General features: G+C 38.7%; 1 protein-coding gene across 1 annotated transcript in view; it reads left to right on the top strand.

Annotated features, from left to right (window-relative positions):
* The window catches only part of RIMS1 (regulating synaptic membrane exocytosis 1), a 600054-nt gene that overhangs the window by 230265 nt on the left and 350126 nt on the right, over positions 1 to 19663 (top strand). Inside the window, exon 3 of the mRNA XM_040261377.1 lies at positions 18834 to 19047. Within this exon, the coding sequence (XP_040117311.1) occupies positions 18834 to 19047 (214 nt within the window). The remainder of the gene's footprint in view (positions 1 to 18833; positions 19048 to 19663) is intronic.

Here is a 19663-nt window from a genome sequence, read left to right as displayed (position 1 = left end):
ATGTTGAGCTTTAAGCCAACTTTTTCACGCTCCTCTTTCACTTTCATCAAGAGGTTCTTCAGTTCTTCTTCACTTTCTGCCCTAAGGGTGGTGTCATCTGCATATCTGAGGTTACTGATATTTCTCCCAGAAATCTTGATTCCAGCTTGTGCTTCATCCAGCCCAGTGTTTCTCATGATGTACTCTGCATCTAAGTTAAATAAGCAGGGTGGCAATATACAGCTTTGACATACTCCTTTCCCGATTTGGAACCAGTCTGTTGTTACATGTCCAGTTCTAACCGTTGCTTTTTCACATGTATACAGATTTCTTAGGAGGCAGGTTAGGTGGTCTGGTATTCCTGACTCTTGAAAAATTTTCCATAGTTTGTTGTGATCCATACAGTTAAAGGCTTTGGCATAGTCAATAAAGCAGGAATAGATGTTTTTCTCTCACTTTCTTGATGATCCAACAGATGTTGGCAACTTGATCTCTGGTTCCTCTGCCCTTGCTAAATCCAGCCTGAACATCTGGAAGTTCACGGTTCACGTACTGTTGAAGCCTGCCTTGAAGAACTTTGAGCATTACTTTACTAGTGTGCTAGATGAGTGCAATTGTGTGGTAGTTTGAGCATTCTTTGGCATTGCCTTTCTTTGGAATTGGAATGAAAACTGACCTTTTCCAGTCCTGTGGCCACTGCTGAGTTTTCCAAATTTGCTGGCATATTGAGTGCAGCACTTTCACAGCATCATCTTTTAGGATTTGAAATAACTGGAATTCCATCACCTCCATTAGCTTTGTTCATAGTGATGCTTTCTAAGGCCCACTTGACTTCATATTCCAAGATGTCTGGCTCTAGACGAGTGATCACACCATCGTGATTATCTGAGTCATGAAGACCTTTTTTGTATAGTTCTTCTGTATATGCTTGCCACCTCTTCTTAATATCTTCTGCTTCTGTTAGGTCCATACCATTTCTGTCCTTTATCGAGCCCATCTTTGCATGAAGTGTTCCCTTGGTATCTAATTTTCTTGAAGAGATCTCTAGTCTTTCCCATTCTGTTGTTTTCCTCTATTTCTTTGCATTAATTGCTGAGGAAGGCTTTCTTATCTCTCCTTGCTATTCTTTGGAACTCTGCATTCAAATGGGTATACTTTCCTCTTTTCCTTTGCCTTTCACTTCTCTTCTTTTCATAGCTATTTGTAAGACCTCCCCAGATAACCATTTGCCTTTTTGCATTTCTGTTTCTTGGGAGTTGCCTTGATCCCTGTCTCCTGTACAATGTCGCAAACCTCAGTCCATAGTTCATCAGGCACTCTATCTATCAGATCTAGGCCCTTAAATCTGTTTCTCACTTCCACTGTATAGTCGTAAGGGGTTTGATTTAGGTCATACCTGAATGGTCTAGTGGTTTTCCCTACTTTCTTCAATTTAAGTCTGAATTTGGCAATAAGGAGTCCACGATCTGAGCCACAGTCGGCTCCTGGTCTTGTTTTTGCTGACTGTATAGAGCTTCTCCATCTTTGGCTGCAAAGAATATAATAAATCTGATTTCCATATTGACCATCTGGTGATGTCCATGTGTAGAGTCTCTCTTGCATTGTTGGAAGGGGGTGTTAGCTATGACCAGTGCGTTCTCTTGGCAAAACTCTGTTAGCCTCTGTTAATATTTTTAGATTTTATTTTTTTAGAGAAATTCTAGGTTGACAACAAAACCAAGGGTAAGGTGCAGAGATTTCCCAAGGACCCTCTGCCCCAACACATGTACTCCCCCACCAGGTGCTTTTGTTACAATTGATGAGTTTCCAGTGTCAAATCAGTACCATCCGGAGCCCATAATTTACCTTAGGATTCACCCTTGATGTGGTACACCTTGTGGTTTGAACAAGTATATGATGCCACCTATCCGTCTTTATAATATGCAAAGTAGTTTGGCTGCCCCCAAAGTCCTCTCTGCTCTGCCTATCCATCCTCCCCTCCCACAACATCTACTATGATTATTTTTAAAACCTATGAATCCTAATGAATCCTAATTTTAAAATTTATGAATCCTACATATCTTTCATTCATAAAGCTGTTAAGCTTTAAACAGTGGTGGATATCACATTAACTTAGATAACACAATATTTACATTTTCAGCCTAACTTCACACAGGCCATACCCCAAATTTTGCATTTATAATTGAAATTTAATAATGTGATGAAGATTATTTTAACAAGTGATATGAAATATATATGAAAAATGCCTTCATTTTCTTATTTAGCCTTAATGTATGATCTCTACTATATTAAAGTCCTAAGATAATCAGGATCACGTGGGCTGACTATTAAAAAGGGAAGTGCCTGTGATGTACCCCACACCTACTGACTCAGAAACACCTGAGGCTCAGGTGCATTTTAATAAGCCCCTTGAATACTGTTGGTGTTATGTTTGAGAACACCTGGGACATCCCTCATAGATTGGTAATTTTCCATTCCTTCAGCCGTATTCATGAGATGCTGAAGACAGGAAGGTGTAGTGGAAATACCGGACCTAATTATCACAAACCAGTTTCAGGACCTTGCCTAGATTTTCCCATTTTATAATGAGAAGCTTATCCCCAGAGAACTTCAAGGTCCCTCCTGTGTCTCTGTTTTCATAAATATTTACACTGAACACAAGTTTTGGAATCTTTTCTTTATCTTTTCTCACTCTGAGAATGAGGTTCAAATGACTCCAAAGTTGTGAATCCCAAGTCCTAGCAAAGAAACAAGGGTGTTTGTTCAGATTTGCACAATTGGATTTCTTAAATGTCAAGAACTACTGAAGTAGAAAACAAAGATGAAATGTAGAATAGCTCAAACTCATGTCAATAGAAAGCTAACTTGGTGATATAGAGAAAGAGCATATTGTATTCCTACATACCAGTGAAAAATTAACCAAAGTAAACATAGATTAAGAAAACATTGAGAATTAAAGGTTTATAATACTTGGTAAGGGTTCAGGTTGCAAAAGACAGTTCAAGGCTGCAAGGAAAATACACTGCTGCAGAGGTGATCTCATGTGAATTATATGAATTTGCAACCACAATCGTTTCCTTCTGAAGAATATTATATATATATATATAAACACCTGCAAATAACTTGTTACACTATATATGTGTTATATAATCTGAAAACATTGCAAAAATACATTTACACATTTTAACTAAGACTAATTATTCCTCTAAGTAACAAAAACTACTTAATTTAATCAAGAATAATAACAAATCATAAACCTTTCTTAATTTTGTGACTAGAGCCTAGAAATTTACATTTTAAAAAAATTGTTTTATTTTAGTGATCAAATTGCATTATATTTTTTTCAGATTTAAGTATGATGTCTTTTTTTAATTGAAGTAGAGTTTATTTATAATATTATGTTTATTTATAGGTAGCTCAGTTGGTAGAGAAACTGCCTGAGATGTAGGAGACCAGGGTTTGATCCCTGGGTCGGGAAGATCCCCTGGAGAAGAAAATTGCAACCCACTGCAGCGTTCTTATCTGGAAAATCTCATGGACAGAGGAGCCTGGTGGGGCTACAGTTCATGAGATTGCAAGGGTCAGACATGACTTAGCAACTCAGCCCATATTATAACTCAGGGGAACAGTGTAGTGACTCAATATTTTTATAGATTATACTCCATTTCAAGTTACTACAAAATAGCGGCTGTATTTCTCTGTGCTGCACAATATGTCCTTGCAGGGTGTTCACTTTGCACTTAGCGTTTGTGCCTCTTCATCCTGTCCCTACCCTGCCCTCCCCACCCGTCTCTCCCCACTGGTTTGTTCTCTATATCTGTGAGCCTGCTTCTGGTTTTTTAATATTCATTCATTGTTTTATATTTCAGATTCCAAATACCAGTGATATCATACAGTATTTGTCTTCTTCTGACATTTCACTAAGCGTAATAATACTCTCTAGGTCTATCTACTTTGCTGAAAATGGCAGAATTTAATTCTTTTTCATACCTAATGTTTCATTAGATAAATATGGATAGATTAAAAGTGATATATTACATATCCTTGTTTTTGCCCATTCACCTGCTGATAGACAGTTAGGTTACCTCCATATTTTGGCTATTGTAAATAGTGCCATTATGAGCACTGGGGTACATTCACCTTTCCAAATGAGTGGTTTTATATTTTTCCAATATGTATACTCAGGAATGGGATTGCTAGATCACGTGATAGTTCTATCTCTAGTTTTCTGAGAAACCTCCATGCTGTTTTCCACACTGGAGGCACCAATTTACATTTCTACCAACAGTGTACATTAGGCTTTGAAGATTTTTTTAAAAAATAGTAATCTAAATGTAGGGAGGATGATTTCCATGTACAATAGAAAAGACCCATTTTCTGATATTTATCAAAAAGCCTTAAATAAAGTAATAACATAAAGGAAACTTATACTTTCTTATGTTGTTTTACTTTGTCCTCTTTGTACCCCCAGGGAGGCAAGCAATGCCTGTTGTTGCAGCTGAGTAAATGTTTGTTGCATTGCTGTTTGTAAGATTCTAACTAGTTATGTGTTTCATAACTAGGGCCTGATGCAAGGGCAGCTATAAGATATGGGGTTTGTGAGAGACACTGATAGTAAGTAGATAAGTGGGAAAGAGGCAGAATCACCTTGGATCCCAGGAAGGGGAATGGATTCTCTTAGAAATGATACTTCAGTTGCTAACCAATGTAATTAGTTCAGTTCCTTAAGGGAGGTCACTCAAAGAGTGTGAACCAAAGTGGCCAGAGCCTCACTAAAACTTGATGAAATAACCCAGGCTAAGAACAGTGAAGGTCCTCATTACAGGCGGTAGGTTTGGGCTGTGCATCTCGTCCACAGAAGCAAAGTTGGATGTGTGTTCATCTGATTGTATGTGTCTGGTATCTGAGTCTGAGTTTTGCCTTGACTTGCCAGAGAAGGCGATGGCACCCCACTCCAGTACTCTTGCCTGGAGAGTCCCATGGACGGAGGAGCCTGGTGGGCTGCAGTCCATGGGGTCACAAAGAATCGGATACGATTGAGCGACTTCCCTTTCACTTTTCACTTTCATGCACTGGAGAAGGAAATGGCAACCCACTCCAGTGTTCTTGCCTGGAGAATCCCAGGGATGGGGGAGCCTGGTGGGCTGCCGTCTATGGGGTCTCACAGAGTTGGACACGACTGAAGCGACTCAGCAGCAGCAGCCGTTCTTGCAACTTGTTTGCTAGAGGAAATGGACTGAACAGACAGAGCTGTATACATGTGTATGAGAGTTTCTCGGGGGGCTGTGCTCTATGCTTAGTTGCTCGGTTGTGTCTGACTCTTTGTGGCTGGGGGGCTCAGTGTGGCACCTCAGCTGAGGAGTTGGGTCTCCAGCCTGAGCCCTTTGGGCTGTGGTTTTCTGATTCCACAGCTTCCTGGCTGAGGAATTTTGAATTGTTGGTTTTGTGCTTTAGCTCTGGAGATCATCCTTGAAATCAGACCAAGAACCGCTTCTTTCCCCCTTTCAACAATTTTGTAGCACCAAATTCTATTACCTAAACTTTTTGCTTAAAAGACTGTGATGTTTGTTATTTTCAATGTTTTCAAATCAACTCTCATACAGGGACCATTACTTCCAAGCATCATTTAAAAGAAAAAATCAGTCCCCACTGAAATGTAGTGGAAGTTTCCTGCCCCTCTGTTACAGAGTGTAATCAAAAAGACAGTTTCATGAAAAAGTGGATAGTTGTGCTTTGGGGTCAAGAAACCATTTTTAACTGCACCTGTGTTTTGACTTCATGGACAGTTGTGTATGATGATTGGAATTGTCATTTATTAGAACACACACATCTGCATGCCTGTTTGCTGAATCTAAAAGGTGATTTGATTTAAACTCCATTTCTGAGACATTTGGGAACACTCATAATTATTTTATTATTATCTTAGCATGTTTTCCTAATTCTTTGGGTAAGTACTTCTATTAACTCCACCATGAGCTAGATTTTTATTATTTCGGAGAATAGTCTAAGTTCTAAATCATCTAAGAAAACATTTTTGACTTGCTAAGCCAAATAAATCTCCCTGATTATTTCACCCAGAATTATTACTCTCTACTGAACGATTTATTTCCATTCTTTGTCACTTGGAATATATTGCCATAACTGCTAATTTATGTTTACATATAACTTACTTCCTAGGTATAAGGAACATTCCTTGGAGTAAAGCACAAGGAATGCTCTTTAGAGTTGAGATTCGTGTGAGTTTGCTGTCAAAAATTTCTAAAGCAAGCCTTCAGCATATCAGGCTAGCAGATGTTTAATTTCAGTCACTACTGGGACTCCCTCCTGGACATCCCCCAGGTCTTCTGGAGGCACTTAACCAATCCAGCATTCTCAGAAGAACTCTCCTGACTGCATCTGCCTGGTCACAACTTGCATGGGTCCTTGCAGGTGCCGTGTGGTACGTGTTCTGTGCCAAGGTTTGGAAGGAAACAAAGACCATGCTTGCTGTTCTCAGTAACCCCCCTTCCTGCCTCACCTATGTTCCAAAACAGTTCTCCATCTCAGAGCTACATGCAAACTGCTCCCACCTTTCTTCAAGACCTGTAACCTTGGTTTTTGAAACTTCAAAGCCCTGGTTCCCATCTCCTCTTACTCCAGGAAAATCTAGCCTAGACTTTGCAAAGCAAAGCCAGGAAGAAAGGAGGGACTGTGGTCTTCTAGCTTCTGATGACTTTGGGGTTGGAGGATGGAACAAAAGAAGTAAATTAGGCACCGTGCTGACTACAAAGGTCCCTCTTCATCTCACCATCATCAGCACTCAGCATCTCCAGTTATTTATAGTAAGGGATCGACGTATATGCATTAACTGGTAAAGATGTTATTAATAACTTCCTGTTTAAATAATTTATTTTGCATTATAGGATGATACTGTTAGATGTGCAGGGAATAATATTTAGTTTTTTAGGCATTTGCCATTATTTCCTTCAAATACGTGTCATTACTCATCCAAACAGTTTGCTTATAAATGAAATCTTGGAGTTTCTTGAATTGAGTGAAGAGATAATAAAATAATGCAATGATTATGACATAGTGAAACAATGGAAAAATTACATCCAGGGAGAAAGCCAAGGTTTCTATCAATGCTTTTCTTCTGATAGCATTGCATATTTTAGAATACTATTTCCTTCATAGAAAATTTAAATCAGAGATCTGTGATCATATAGTTCATCAATCTTGCTAATCAGTAAGAATACTGTGTTAATTTTAAAAGTGAAAAGTACAAATAAATTTCACAAAAGATTCTACATTTATGTTCCTGCCTTTACTGAAATACCATATAATCAAATATGAATTTCCATGTATTATTCATAATAGAATACTGTCACAGATTTGATATGGATTAAAGCATTAAAATGTCAGATACAAAAAATAAATATACTGTTTACAGTTTCACTCCCCGTATCCTGATTCTAGCAGCATCTGAGGACAGCGTCTTGACGGTGAGCGGTGTGAGCGACATGAGGGGAAGAGAAGGGCATTGAGGTCAGTTTGTGAGAGAGAGTTTTCTAGAGCATTTCAGAGGGTTATGGAATAAGGAGATTTCGAAAAAGTCGAAATTGTGAAGGCTGCTTCTGCCTGTGCCCTCCTCAGTTCAGTTCAGTCGCTAAGTCATGTTCGACTCTTTGCAGCCTCTCCCCTCCTGCTTTCCTTTTATAATTTCTACTGGTAAAAGCAAGGAGTCCTCTAGGAAATAACTTGGAGAGGATGATGAGGACTTGGGCTGGGCTTTTTCTTTCAGGGCACAGTAAGGTAGTCCTATCTGTAAGTGGAGGAAGAAGCCCAGGAGAAAGAGACGTGAAGATGTGGCCTGAGTTCTGTGCTGAGAAACAGTGGGATCTTTCTTCTTTGGTTCTGCTCTCTGTGATAGCGTACAAACCAGTTGTAGAAACAGGGCCTATTGCTGAAACCAAGAAGGCATTTTAAATGCATGTGAGAAGAGGATTCAGATGCATACTTGCCACCAAGATGTGGCATCCAGAAGGGTGTGAGTCCTGGTAGGGGCTGGAGTGATGGCTGTGGGTGAGGCACGTTGGGTACATCCTTCTGGGAGAAGAGTTCTGTTCCCTGCTGGCTCTTGTCCTGAGAAACTACTCTGTGGGCTGAAATTTTCCTCACTTTTGGTGAGACTGGAAGCGAATGCCCCTCTAAGGCGTCCCGTGGAGAAAGTACAAACCTGGAGACTTCACCCTTAGACCCCAGTTAAGAAGCCTCATCAGGCCGACCCTTTGCTGTGGCCTCTGGGCCTCGTCGGAACACAGTGCTCGTCTCCTAAGTGTTATTGTGACTTAGACTGTGGGGTCTCCCAAAGCCACAGAAGCACTTAGACCAGCACTGAGTTGCCAAGTCACAAAAATAGCATTTTGAGTTTTACAGAAGGACACAGTCACTGGAAGTCAATTTGGAAAATAAATACCATAGAGGAGCTGAGAGATGAGTGGAAGCGTAATTGAGGAGGAGGATAGCCTCTGTAGACACTGAGCTGAGCTTATCAGCATAGCTTTTGCTTTTCCATAGTCAGCTTTGTTCATGTACTTTCAATTACTAATGATCGAAAGTGGACATTCACTCCCAGTGAACACTTTGCTGAGACCAGAAATGCTTTCCTTTGCAAGCTGAATCGCATTTATTCTCATGTTTTGTGTAAGCTCAATATAAAATCTGAAGTATGTCATTATTCATGCATTTATCTTTAATTTTTTATTTTTATACAATTTTAAAGTTTACACTCCATTTACAGATATTACAATATAGGCTATATTCCCCACATGGCACAATACACCCTTGAAGTCCATCTTACACCCAGTAGTTTGTACCCCCCACTCCCTTGCCTGATACCACCCCTCTAAACTGGTAAACACTAGCTTTTTCTCTATATCTGTGAGTCTGATTCTTTTATGTCATATTCACTAGATTGATGTATTTCTTAGGTTCTACATATAAGTGATAATCATACAATATTTGTCTTTATCTGTCTGATTTCTTTTTGGTCCCACCACTTGGCTTGCAAGACCTTAGTTCCCTGACCAGGGATTGAACTGGGGCCCTGGCTATGAGAGTGTCAGGTCTTAACCTCTGGACTGCAAAGAAATCTCCTGAGAGACATATTTCACTTAGCATAATATCCTCCAGGTCCATCCATGTTGCTGCAAATGGTGACTTTTCATTCTTTTTATGATTGAGTAATATTCCATTATACATATATATATATATGTCTTTAGTCCTCTGATGATGGATATGTATGTCGCTTCTGTGTCTGGCTCTTGTAAACAGTGCTGTTATGAACATCAGGGTGCATGTATCTTTTAAAATTAGTATATTTTGTTCAGATATATCCCCAGAAGTGGGATTGGCAAACAATGGGTAGCTCTATTTTTATTTTATTTTACTTTTTTAGAAACTTCCATACCTTTTTCCACAGTGGCTGCACCAATTTACATTCCCACAAAAAGTGTACAAGGGTTCCCTTTTCTCCACATCCTTGCCAGTGGTTTTCATCTGAGGTCTTTCTGATAGTCGCCATTCTGACAGATATGAGGTGATATCTCACTGTGGTTTTGATTTACGTTTCCCTGATGGTTAGCCATGTTGAGCATCTTTTTATGTGCCTGTTAGTCACCTGAATGTCTGCTTTGGGAAAATTCAGTTTTTCTGTTTTTCTGCTTTTCTATTCAGTTTTTCTGCCCGTTCTATAATTGGGTTGGTTGGTTGGTTGATGTTGAGTTCTGTGAGCTGTTTATATATATTGAATATTAACCCTTTAACAGTTATATCATTTAGAAATATTTTCTCCCATTCAGTAGGTTGTCTTTTCATTTTATTCAAGGTTTCCTTTGTCGTGCAGAGGCTTTTAAGTTTCATTAGATCTCATTTGCTTCTTTTTGCTTTTATTTCCTTTACTTTGGGAGATGGATCCAAAAAAAAAAAAAATACTGCTTTGATTTATATCAAAGAGTGTCTACCTAGGCTTTCCTCTGATTTTTATAGTATCTGGTCTTAAATCACTAAACCGTTTTGAGTTTATGTTTTTATATGTTGTTAGAGGATGTTTTATTTTAATTATTTTACTAAAGCATGCAGATTTAGAAAGATATATTCAGGTAGAAAATAAAAGCAAAGTCCCAAACAAAAATTAGTTTCCTCATCAATAAAACAGGAATAATACTCTATACTTCATAAAAAGTCATTATGTGGTTAAACAAATGCATTTCTTCTTAAAATTATATTCCATACATGGTAAATTCTTTTGTAGATTTTAATGTTCTCGAATACATTCACTTTTTCAATTCTTTAACAGCAGTCATTTGTAAGCCAGTGATACCTAATGAGAAATAAATTTCCTTCTTTTTAACATAAAATATTTCACACCTACAAGAGTATTATGTTACACATATGTAGAACATAAAGAAAAAGAACAAAACATACAGCATGTATTTGCTATGCTGCTTAAGAAAAACACATTTCCATTTACTTTTGGGGCTCAGATTTAGAAAAATTTTATATTTCCTTGAAAAAATATGTATTTCTTGAATATATTTATTGCACTCAACAAGTTAAAACAAGTTTACTGGACACATGTATACATAGACACAAATAAACTTGTTCAAACCTCCCCTGTCACTGTTTATTTTTGATCTGTCAACTACTTAGATAGAGGTGTGTAAAAATATTCTCCTGTGATGGTAGAATTCTCTGTCCTATTAGTTTTATCAGTTTTTGGTTTTATATGTTTTGTGCAGAGAAGTTTAGAATTACCACATACACATGAAATCAACACTATCTTAAGTAATGCTTTTTGTCTTACATATATTTTTCCATATTTTTATTTAAAACATTCTGTGCTTTTATTTTACAGTTTGAGTGTTTCTTATCTAGGACTCATTTAGCTGAATTTTTAAAATCTAATATTATGAACTTTTAATAATGCTGCGGTCTACAATTACTGTGACTCTTGATAGGCTGAACTGTCTCTACTATCACACGCTGTATTCTGGATACTGTGTTTGTTTGTTTCAATTATCTTCCTTGTATTGACTTTTTTTCCCATTTCTTGTTTTATCGTCTCCTGGTTTGAATATTATACATTCTACTTCAATTATTTTTGGTGGCTGCCTAACTAAAATTTTATTTTCAGTCATTGTCATTCAGTCTAAGTTGGGTTCGACTTTTTGAGACCCCATGGACTGCAGAACAACAGGACTTCCTGTCCGTCACTGTCTCCCAGAGTTTGCCCAATAGCATGTCCATTGAATCAGTGATGCTATCAAACCATCTTATTCTTTGCCACCCTCTTCTCCTTTTGCCTTCTATCTTTCCCAGCATCAAGGTCTTTTCCAATGAGCTGGCTCTTCACATCAGGTGGCCAACATATTGGAGCTTCAGCATCAGTCTTTCCAATGAGTATTCAAGGTTGATTTCCTTTAGGATTGGATGGTTTGATCTCCTTGCAGTCCAAGGGACACTCAGGAGTCTTATCCAGCACCACAATTCAAAGCCATCAAGTCATCAGCACTCAACCTTCTTTATGGTCTCTCACTTCTGTACGTGACTACTGGGAAGACCATAGCTTTGACTATTTGGACCTTTGTCAGCAAAGTGATGTCTTTGCTTCTTAATAACCCATCTAGGCTATTTCCAGTTACATGTACAAAAGTTAAAACTGAAGTTCTTGGTCATAGAGCCTCTGTCTTTGTTTCCAGGGAAGTCATTGGTTTCAGAGCTATATTGTATCAGAATTACTGCTCCTATTTCCTGTTTCTCATTTAAGGATCTCCGTTTATTTGCTAAGCTCAAACATAAATTCAAGCATAAAGTTATCCTTTTAAATATTTTATCCAGCATTTCTAGCATTTTGTGGTAGTAAGTATTTGATGGATATTTAGTCTTCACTATAAACTTCTTTATTAATTGTGAGTTTTACTTTTTTCTTAAAATTATATATATATATATATATATATACACACACATATACATATATGTGACATTTCCATTCGTAAGATGTATGCTTTTACTATCTGACTGAACTGTGCATTTATAAACCATTTACCATTTGGTAGAAGACATGTATCATGTCCAGAAACACTAGTAATATATGGCAGAAATAGTATGAAGTAGTTTTTGAGGGACCTAAGGAAATGCTATGAAATTGCAGTATAGGAGTTTTCATTTCAGTGGTCAGTGCTCTGCACAAATATATTTTACAAAGCTTCCTTGAAACAGATCTATTTTTGATTGCACCCAATAGGACAGATAAAAGGCTTTTGTGTTTGGATTTTTTTTAATTTACTTATATTTTAAATATTTTTTATTTTTTAAAATTATGAAAATATGATAACACATACTTTCATAATTTACAGGAGACTTGGAAAATACAGAACAAAGTTACATATAGTTCCACTATGAATTACAATTATTTTTAAGTAAAGTAAGATTTTCAGCTGGAGTTTCAATATCAAACTGTCAAAAATTAATAGAATGAATATACAAAAATGAAAAGCACCATGAACCAATTCAACGTGATTAAATGTATACAATTTTCACACAACAGCAGAATACAGATTCTATTCAAGTCCCCATAGACTATAAAAAAGAGATACTAGAATATATATGGGGACATAAAACAAGCTTCAAAAAGTTCATAGTCTAAAGGTATTGAAATCATAGAGTCTGTTTTCTTATCGCTGTGGAATTATGCTAGAAATCAATATATCAGTATAAAAATATATTTGAAGAAAAGTGTGATGTGATATTTACCAATAGAGATCTTTGACTTAGCCATCAGAAGCCTCAATAAAGTTAGAAAATTGAGAAAACATGTTTTTAAAAATTAAACATCCAATATTAAATAATAGGTGTACCTTAGAAGCCATAACAAAGAAAATTAGAAAATATATATAACAGAATAAAAATGAAAAAATGTTTCATCAGAATTTGTTATATGCAGCTGAAGCTGCTCAATGCAACTAAATAAAACTTGAAATCTTGAATAAAGTATGATAACAAATAACAGACACTAGGATAAAATTTTGTGAAGTTTGAAAAAAGATCTATATTTAACAAAACTGTATCACATGTCAATTTTCTGTTTTTTTTTTTTTAATTTTTTTTTTTACAACATAGTATATCTTTCTCAGAATTTGATTAGAAGTTTCAAGGCTCATTCAAATTATTTTTTAAATCACTGAAATGATAAGCTTTCTAGAGTTTTAGCAGTAATACTAGATGCCAGCTATTGAGTCCTCCCAGTGTGTTCTTCGTCTCTGTTTGTTCTTTAGCTCTTCTAGCTCTTGGGTAAACATTTCTTCCATGTTCTCCATTCATTTTCTGAGATCAGGATCATCTTCATTACCATTGTTCTGAATTATTTTTCTGGAAGATTTCCTATCTCCACTTCCTTTTGTTATTTAACTGGGGTTTTATCTTGTCCCTTCACCTGGGACATAATCTTCTGCCCTTTCCTTTTTATTAACTTTCTGTGATGTGCTTTTAATTCTGGAAGCTGCACGATTGTAGTTCTTCTTGCATCTTCTGGCTGCTCTCTGATGGATGAGGCTAGGAGGCTTGTGTAAGCTTCCTGATGGGATGGACTGACAGTGGGAAGAACTGGGTCTTGCTCTGACGGGCAGGGATCAGTGAAACTTTAATCTGATTATCTTCTGATGGGTGAGGCTGTGCTGTCTTCCTGTTAGTTATTTGGCCTGAGGCAACCCAGCCCTGGAATATACAGGCTCTATGATGGGTCAGTGGTGGCTTCCAAGAGGTTTCCCACCAAGGGGCTCCTCCCAGCACTGCTGCTGCCAATGCTCTGCCCCTGTGGCAAGCCCCTGTTGACCCACATCTCTGCAGGAGACCATCCAACATTTTGTTTGTGCCCTCCAAGAGTCTAGTCTCTGTTTTCCCCAGTCCCATGGAAGTGAAATCCTTCTGGCCTTCAAAATCAGATTTCTGGGGGATTCCCAGTCCCAGTGCTGGATCCTCATGCTGGGAAACCTGATGCAGGGCTTAGAACCTTCACAACCGTGAGAGAACTGTTGATGTTACTATTTTCCAGTTTATGGGTCACCCACCTGGCAGGTATGGGATTGGGTTTTATCGTGCTGGTGCCCTTCCTACCATCTTGTTGCAGCTTCTTCTTTTTCTTTGGATGTGGGGTATCATTTTTGGTGTGTTGCAGCATTCTCCTGCTGACAAGTGTTCAAAGCTAGTTGCGATTTTGGTGCTCTCTCAGGAGGAGATGAGGACACATCCTCTTAATCCGGCATCTTAACCAATTTTGGGTCTGTATTTGAAATTTTAAAAGTCAAAAAATCTTTGATTTGCAAACTGTTATGCTGTAGTATAAATCAGGCACTAAGTCAGAAGTTGACAACCTGGTGCACTGGCTAAATCTCGGTTACCATTTTTTTAAAAAAAAAGTTTAATTGAAACACAGCCATGCTCACTATTTACGTATTGTGTGTGCCACTCTCCTGCTACAACGGTAGAACTGAGTACTTTCAACAGAAACTTCCTGGCTCACAAAATCTTAAAATATTTACAAACTGGCCTTAGACCATAAAATTTGCCAACACCCAAACTAAATCATATTCTGTATCATACGTTCATAGAGAAGCCTTTTCCTAGCCTAGCTTTTCCTTTGCATTATATATATTTATGATTTGGTGGTTCTCACAATAAATATTTATGCATTCACTCTTTGTCTGCTTAGCATTTTAGAATGGGTCAAATTGCTCTTCAGTATATTGATCAGATATTCTTATATTCATTAAACCAAATATCATAATATCCTTCTCTGAGCTGAAATTTGCTGGCTTCTAAACTACAAAAAAGATCTTCACGACCAAGATAATCATGATGATGTGATCACTAATCTAGAGCCAGACATCTTGGAATGTGAAGTCAAGTGGGCCTTAGAAAGCATCACTACAAACAAAGCTAGTGGAGATGATGGAATTCCAGTTGACCTGTTTCAAACCCTGAAAGATGATGCTGTGAAAGTGCTGCACTCAATATGCCAGCAAATTTGGAAAACTCAGCAGTGGCCGCAGGACTGGAAAAGGTCAGTTTTCATTCCAATTCCAAAGAAAGGCAATGCAAAAGAATGCTCAAACTATCGCACAATTGCACTCACATGCTAGTAAAGTAATGCTTAAAATTCTCCAAGCCAGGCTTCAGCAATACGTGAACAGTGAACTTCTTAATGTTCAAGCTGGTTTTAGAAAAGGCAGAGGAACCAGAGGTCAAATTGCCAACATCCACTGGATCATGGAAAAAGCAAGAGAGTTCCAGAAAAACATCTATTTCTGCTTTATTGACTATGCCAAAGCCTTTGACTGTGTGGATCACAATAACTGTGGAAAATTCTGAAAGAGATGGGAATACCAGACCACTTAACCTGCCTCTTGAGAAATCTGTATGCAGGTCAGGAAGCAACAGTTAGAACTGGACATGGAACAACAGACTGGTTCCAAATAGGAAAAGGAGTATATCAAGGCTGGATATTGTCACCCTGCTTATTTAACTTCTATGCAGAGTACATCATGAGAAATGCTGGACTGGAAGAAACACAAGCTGGAATCAAGATTGCCGGGAGAAATATCAATAACCTCAGATATGCAGATGACACCACCCTTATGGCAGAAAGTGAAGAGGAGCTAAAAAGCCTCTTGATGAAAGTGAAAGAGGAGAGTGAAAAAGTTGGCTTAAAGCTCAACATTCAGAAAACGAAGATCATGGCATCTGGTCCCATCACTTCATGGGAAATAGATGGGGAAACAGTAGAAACAGTGTCAGACTTTACTTTTGGGGGCTCCAAAATCACTGCAGGTGGTGACTGCAGCCATGAAATTAAAAGACGCTTACTCCTTGGAAGAAAAGTTATGACTAATCTAGATAGTATATTCAAAAGCAGAGACATTACTTTGCCGACTAAGGTCTGTCTAGGCAAGGCTATGGTTTTTCCTGTGGTCATGTATGGATGTGAGAGCTGGACTGTGAAGAAGGCTGAGATGCTTTTGAACTGTGGTGTTGGAGAAGACTCTTGAGAGTCCCTTGGACTGCAAGGAGATCCAACCAGTCCATTCTGAAGGAGATCAACCCTAGGATTACTTTGGAAGGAATGATACTAAAGCTGAAGCTCCAATACTTTGGCCACCTCATGCGAAGAGTTGACTCATTGGAAAAGACTCTGATGCTGGGAGAGATTGGGGGCAGGAGGTGAAGGGGATGCCCGAGGATGAGATGGCTGGATGGCATCACTGACTCAATGGACGTGAGTCTGAGTGAACTCCAGGAGATGGTGATGGACAGGGAGGCCTGGCGTGCTGTGATTCATGGGGTTGCAAAGAGTGGGACACGACTGAGCGACTGGACTGAACTGAACTGAAACTAGGAAAGTTTCAGATTCTAAACTACTTTATGTGCTAGTGCAACTGTATTTACTTTAATTATGGAAATTAAGTAGAAAAAATGTCAACTGGCAAAGCAGGAAAGGGATTTCAGAATTTTTAATCATTAAAGTTTTGCTTAAAAGTTGTTGATGTTAAAAGGAAAATATAATAAAATCCTAGTATTTCAACTAATATAGTGCTGAGACTTAACTTGATTCAGTTTCCAGGGAGTCCCAGACCCCCCACAGTTATTGTAGAAGTGGAGTATCACACAAACTGCATTAATTAACAATAGCATGTGTTTTCTCTGATCATGGAGAACTCACATCCAGAAAGAAGCTTAGATACACAGATGCATCCGCTTAGACATTTCCCGTGAGTTTCTCTTCTGGTATAAGAGACAATGACTGTTAGGCCTGGGAAACACTCTCAGTTCTCATTTACTAAACAAAGGCACCTTCCTCTGGGGATTTACAGGATGTCACCCTGCTCTGTTTCTGTTTGTAGTAGTCTGAGAGAGAGGAGTTTGGAATGATGGGAAGGCTATGGAGCCTCAATCACATTAAGTGTGAACATTCTTCATCTTGGGAAAATGCTTTGCCTCAACAAATTTAGTTGTCCCACTTTGAGTAGTTATCATTAAAGAGGAATAGGGATCCTCATACATAAATGATGGGAGAGAGCCAGTAAAACTGGGGCATGTAAAAATCTGAATATTTTCAAGGTATGGTTTAGAACTTGTAAGGTCATGCAGCAGATCTAAGCAAGCTCAACTATTATATATTAATATATATTAAAGTGAAAGTGAAGTCACTCAGTTGTGTCCAACCCTTTGCGGCCCCATGGGGTATAGCCTACCAGGCTCCATCCATGAGATTCTCCAGGCAAGAATACTGGAGTGGGTTACCATTTCCTTCTCCAGGGGATCTTCCCAACCCAGGGATCGAACCCGGGTCTCCCACACTGGAGGCAGACGCTTTAACCTCTGAGCCACCAGGGAAGCCCATATATATGAAACATATATATTATATATTAGTAATTATATATTAAATATATATTAATATAAAATATATAGATAGATAGATAGATAGATTGGAGAAGGCAATGGCACCCCACTCCAGTGTTCTTGCATGGAAAATTCCATGAACGGAGGAGCCTGGTGGGCTGCAGTCCATGGGGTCGCTAAGAGTCGGACACGACTGAGCGACTTCACTTTCACTCTTCACTTTCATGCATTGGAAAAGGAAATGGCAACCCACTCCAGTGTTCTTGCCTGGAGAATCCCAGGGACAGGGGAGCCTGATGGACTGCCGTGTATGGGGTTGTACAGAGTTGGACATGACTGAAGTGACTTAGCAGCAGCAGCAGCATAGATAGATAAATGTTATACTCTGTGTACTGTGTGAAATGTTTGATGCCAAACAAAAGTCTCCAGGAATGGAAGTGAAGACAGCTTGCTTAGCCATGTAGTTTAAAATAGTCAGCTCCCAAGCATGCATTATACTTCATGAATTCAATTTACTGTGACAAACTTCTTACAAATAGTTATCAGTATTTGGGACTTCCCAGGTGGCTCACTGGTAAAGAATGCAGAGACACAGGTTTGATTCCTGGGTAGTGAAAATCCCCTAGAGAAGGAAAAGGCAACCCACTACACTATTATTGCCTGGGAAATCTCAAGGACAGAGGAGCTGGTGGGCCAAAGTCCATAGGTTACAAAAGAGTCAGACACAACTTAGCAACTAAACAAGAACAAAACAAATCACTATCAGACTTCAAAGAGAGTAAGACAAAATATCAAAGCAAATTCTGTAGAGTTGGTCTAAGAACATTGTATAAATTTGCCTCAGTTGTACACACACATGCTTGTTGTTGTTAAGTGTTGAGTCCCAGTAAAATACTTTGAAAACCGCCTGTCAAAGAAGCAGAGGCAATGAGTGGATACAGGAATTCCACTGCTGGGGAAAATAGTGATTATTTAGAGTCAACTTACATATGGGTTCAATGCTATTAATAGTAGGCAACACTTGAAGGGAAAAATACAAGCTAATACTTTTCTTACCTCTGACAGTATGGTTAGAGGGGAAATGAAAAGTAAAAGTCGCTCAGTTGTGTCCAGCTCTTTGTAACCCCATGGACTATACAGTCCATAGAATTCTCCAGCCCAGAATTCTGGAGTGGGTAGCCTTTCCCTTCTCCAGGGCATCTTCCCAACCCTGGGGAGCGAACCTATGTCTCCCGCATTGCAGGAGGATTCTTTACCAGCTGAGCCACTGGGAAAGCCTGTTATTGAGGAAAGTGGCTTTATGTTTTGCTTTATAGTTCAAGTAACTAGCTGTCTCCTCTGCTAGGAAAAAGTGTTGTTGTTGTTGTTTTTTTTTTCTCAGCTCCTTCACCTGCTTTGTGCCCATTTTCTCTTCTGTCTAGGAGATTGCATCAACAATTTGAAAGCTATAAAGAGCAAGTGAGGAAAATAGGGGAGGAAGCGCGGCGCTACCAGGGAGAGCACAAGGAGGATGCTCCAACCTGCGGGATTTGCCACAAGACCAAGTTCGCGGATGGGTGTGGACACCTGTGCTCCTACTGCCGCACCAGGTTCTGCGCGCGCTGTGGGGGCCGCGTGTCTCTGCGGTCCAACAACGTGAGTACCCGCGGCCGCGAGCATCCAGCACCCCTGAGCGCAGCTGGAGGCGCCCCCCACCCCACCCCGCGCCTAGCCAGCGTGCAGGGGACGGACGAGTGAGGCAAAAAATTCACGAAAGATGCTCTTTGTATGGACGCACCTCAACGAATGGTTGCCACTCAAAACCATCAGGTTACTTATGGGAGCAGATTTGTTTTCTGAAGAAGGTCGGAAATTTATATTTAGTGTCAGGAATTATGAAACTCTTGAAAGTTGTTGTGGCCAGTTCTTGTACAAAGCAACGAAACCTAACAACCTACCTTTAGTTTCTGCAACATGTTTCAGATTGAATGAAGATAAAATCAATAGAGTTTGTATGGTATTAATTTAATCCAATATAATCATTTATGAAGTGAGAATCACTTCATTTACTATCAAGTCTAAGAAATTTAGTACTAAGTTTATCTCATGAAACGTATTTGGATATTTAAAGAGTGTGTCAAAATACTGTTTGGTTTTTTAAATTTTAATTTCATGGAGTCTTGCACTTATGTCTCCCTAATTTGGAAAAATCACTTTAATTTAGAATTAAAGTGAAGTTACCACTCAATATTGTATTTTAGTAGTATATTTG

This window comes from Oryx dammah, unplaced genomic scaffold (genome assembly GCF_014754425.2).
Source record: "Oryx dammah isolate SB20612 unplaced genomic scaffold, SCBI_Odam_1.1 HiC_scaffold_19, whole genome shotgun sequence".
NCBI lineage: Eukaryota > Metazoa > Chordata > Mammalia > Artiodactyla > Bovidae > Oryx > Oryx dammah.
The sequence above is the reverse complement of the archived record's forward strand: the minus strand, read 5'-3'. Positions and strand labels throughout refer to the sequence as shown.